This window comes from Mastomys coucha, unplaced genomic scaffold (genome assembly GCF_008632895.1).
Source record: "Mastomys coucha isolate ucsf_1 unplaced genomic scaffold, UCSF_Mcou_1 pScaffold15, whole genome shotgun sequence".
Classification (NCBI taxonomy): Eukaryota; Metazoa; Chordata; class Mammalia; order Rodentia; family Muridae; genus Mastomys; species Mastomys coucha.
In genome coordinates this window covers 76,166,029-76,170,021 of record NW_022196897.1, presented here as the reverse complement: position 1 = coordinate 76,170,021, position 3,993 = coordinate 76,166,029, and the positions used below count along the sequence as shown (strand labels likewise).

The 3,993-nt window shown below is 39.5% G+C and overlaps 1 protein-coding gene across 1 annotated transcript; it reads right to left on the bottom strand.

Annotated features, from left to right (window-relative positions):
* Positions 1–471: 471 nt before the first annotated feature.
* Positions 472–1,469, bottom strand: LOC116092224 (olfactory receptor 4X2-like). Its single transcript, XM_031373568.1, has one exon. It carries the CDS (start codon positions 1,452–1,454, stop codon positions 525–527), a length of 930 nt encoding a protein of 309 aa, XP_031229428.1. The 5' UTR covers positions 1,455–1,469; the 3' UTR covers positions 472–524.
* Positions 1,470–3,993: the final 2,524 nt, after the last annotated feature.

Genomic DNA, 3,993 nt, shown 5'->3' with positions numbered 1-3,993 from the left:
ATTTTACTTCATTGCTAGTGATATTCACTTTGGGCAATTATATAAGAGTGGTTAAGAAAGTGCATGTTACCTTTTGTAATTATCAAGTATTTGTCAAGACACAATGAAAGAGGTCATTATCTCATTTATTTCTTAGACAAAATAAATAAATAAGCATTCTTTTAAATTACATATTTGTTTTATCAACAATATATTTGTGAGACAAATTGTTCAAAAAAGACAATTAACCATATGAAGAAAATATTTCTGTCCTATGTTATAGCAAACTTTCCCTAGAAAGTGAATCTAAACCAAAAGAAGTGTGGTCTAATATTCTGCTGCAAATATTTGTTACAGTATTAGGGATAGTGGTAAGAATGCAAACAATCTAAAATAGCTAATTATGTAACAGTATTTTCATAACAGTACTAATTTACAAGTATTTTAGAAGATAGTTTTCAGCTACAATAATGCTAAATGAGAATTCCTTCAGTGCCCATCAGTTTGGATTTAGCATTCTAGGCCCAATAGCCAATAGCCAGACTCTATATCTCATCTACTTTCATTGTCCTGAACCATAGACTCTTCATGGCTTTCTTCACCTCTGCATTTCTCAGGGAGTAGATGAGAGGATTGAGCAGGGGAGTAATCACTGTGTAGAACACAGCTATCATCTTATCTACAGGCAGAGTAGCAGAAGGCCGCAAATAGATGAAGACACATGGACCAAAGAACAATATAACCACAGTGACATGGGACCCACAGGTGGACAGAGCTTTGCGCCGTCCCTCAGCACTCTGAGTTCTCAGATGGAACAAGATGACCACATAGGATGCTAAGAGGACCACAAAGCTGATCACAGACAGTGTTCCCGCATTGGCAACAATCAGCAGGCCAATAAGGAAGGTGTCTGAGCAGGCAAGTTTAAGCACAGGAAGCAAGTCACAGAAATAATGATCGATGATATTAGGACCACAGAAAGGCAAAGGAAAGATGAGAAGTATTTGGGCAAAGGAATGCACAAAGCCTCCCATCCATGCCATCCCCACAAGGACTGTACACACGTTTCGGTTCATGATGCTGGTGTAGTGCAGGGGCTTGCAGATGGCCACATAACGGTCATAGGCCATCACTGTGAGCAGGAAAATCTCAGCGCCACCAAAGAAGTGGATGAAGAAAAGCTGTGTCATGCAGCCCCATACAGATATGGATTTCTTTTCAGCTAAGAGATCCAAGATGAGTTTGGGGGCTGTTGTGGAGGAATAGCAGATCTCCACAAAGGAAAGGTAGCCAAGGAAGAAGTACATGGGAGATCCAAGATTTCTGCTGGCTACCACACTGACCACCATGAGAAGATTTCCAAGCACAATGGCCATGTACAAGAGCAGAAATATCACAAAGCAAACTCTCTCCACCTCTTTGTTAGAAGAGAGTCCCAGAAAAAAGAACTCAGTAACATTGTTTATACCAGCCATGGGAGAGCAGTTTGTGTGGTATGATCTGAAATGATACAAAAGACCTCATGAAAAAAGTAAGTTCAATAAAATCTTTTGTAGGAAACCTTGAACTAAATATTAAAAGATGAGTATAGTTAATAATTAAAATAAGAGCATACCAAAAGGACATAGAAAGTGTGAGTGCATTCTGTATGGCTTTAATGGTGCAGAAAGTAACTAAATATAAATCAGAAGACAAAGAATCCCCCTGATATAAGGAGGGGTGCTAAGGAGTTTGTATTTTACCTACAATCAATGAGGAATCAAGAATGTCTTATCCTACGACCATACTTGTAGAGAGTAGAGTCAAAGAGGATTGACCAATTATGAACTCAATAAATACACTCATTTTTTCAACATGGGGCATCCAGGAAAGTATTGTCATATTGAAGTTAGATGGCTTTCTAGCACTTTTGACATCTTTACTGGGCTTTCTACTATAAATTTCCTTCTTTGCCTTTCTCCTGGCTCATTTTTCTATTTTGGTTTACAGTGGGGGGTCTTTAACTTCTCACATATGCATTAGTGCTTTCAGAAGACATGTCCATGATAAACATTTTTTGGCATTCAACATCCCTTAAGTGAACCAAAAGGCTATACACAGTCATAGTCTGTGATCTTCATTCTGTTTCTTCTCTGGCCACACTGTATGTCTACTTGATGACACCATCATACTTCACATCATACTCAATTTTCTTCTTTTCTGGCATGCTCATTTTCTCCAAATGTTTGATCCTAGTGTCAGTAGCCTATCATTCTCTTAAAGTGTCCACTTATGTTCCAGTTCACCCTTTCCTAGAAACATACATATCTGGGTGCTCACATGTGTGTATACTTGTACATATATGTGTGTGTAGATGCCAGAGGTTGACAGCACACATTTGTAATTCCAACAGTGGGTGAGAAATATGTAAAGCCTTGGAGCTTACTGTAAAGTCAGTCTTACAAAGCCAGCAGCTCCAAGTTCAATGAAAGAACCTTACTTGACAAAATAGATTGCAACTGAGGAAGATTTCTAACACTGATATTTGCTTTCCATAGGCACAGGTATTCACATGCATGCACGCGCACACACACACACACACACACACACACACACACATACCACATTCATGCACAGTTTTCAAAGAGATAATTTTGTTACCTTATAATATAAGAACAAATATAAAATTCAAATTTAGCAAAAAAGTTTTTAACAGTAAAGAAAAACTTACTTGTGTGGCCGAGTTGAAACTTGAAAGACCTAAGGTACAATTTGTCCTAGTGCTGAATGTTTGAAATTTTGAAATTTTCTGAAATTCCAGTTGTAACTTTGAGCTCTGACTATAAGAGTAGTTCCCAACGTGCTTCATGTGGCAACCACCACAACCTCATCACACATACACACATACAGAATGCCTTATATTCTGGTCCCTTCTTTCTTGGCTCTCTTCAGTCAGAAGAAGACAATTAGGGGAATAGATGGCTGTTTTTCCTACCTAAATATCCCAGTTCTGACACTCCAGTTTTTGATTTCTAGGATAAAGTCACTAACCAGATGTCTAACCCTAATAGGAATATCATCACTCTATTTTCCTTCCTGTTGTGAAAACCAGACAAAGTTGAAGGTGTATTCCATAGGTATCTGGAGTGAAGACTCCACTCTTAAAGGAAAGCAATCTCTTCCACCTCCCAAGCTGGAGGAAGCTGGCACTGAACCAGTAATTTAAACAAACCAGTCCTCTGAGGCCCTGTTTTTTCCATAGTTCATGTGTGATAACACAGAGAGGCAGACAATGTCTGGAAAAACCACAAGTACATGTGCTCCACTATGTTTATAGCAACCTTATTCATAACAACCAGAAGCTGGAAAAAACCCAGATGTCCCTCAATTAAAAATGGATACAGAAAATGTGGTTCATTTACACAATGGAATGCCACTCAGCTATTAAAAATGAGGACATTATGAATTTGCAGGCAAATGGGATGGAACTAGAAAATATCATACTGTATGATGTAACCCAGACCCCAAAGGACATGCATGGTATGTACTCACTGATAAGTGTATATTAGCCAACTAGAACAGAACACCCATAATGGACCACAAAACATTTAACAAGAATCAAGGCCTAAGTGAGGATGCTTCAATCACACTTAGGAGGGGGAAGCAAATAACTACAGAAGGCAGAGGAAGAGAGGGAGGGGTCTGGTGGGAGAGAGGAGGAGGAGGAGAAAAGGAGGCAGGATCAGGTATGGAGGGAGACAGTAGAGAGACCCAGAGGGCCAGGAGAACGAATGGAAATATGTAGCTGTACGGAGGTGGAAGCGGGGAAGTAAACTTCTAGAAAGTCTCAGAGACCTGAAAGGTGAGAAGCTCCCAGAACTCAATGGGGGTGACCTTAGCTGAATTTCCCAACAGTAGGAAGATGGAGCCTAAAGAGACCACCTCCTCACTTAATCTTTGACAAAGTAGCTAAAACCCTCCAGTGGAAAAAAGACAGCATTTTCAACAGATGGTGCTGGCTCAACTGGAGGTTAA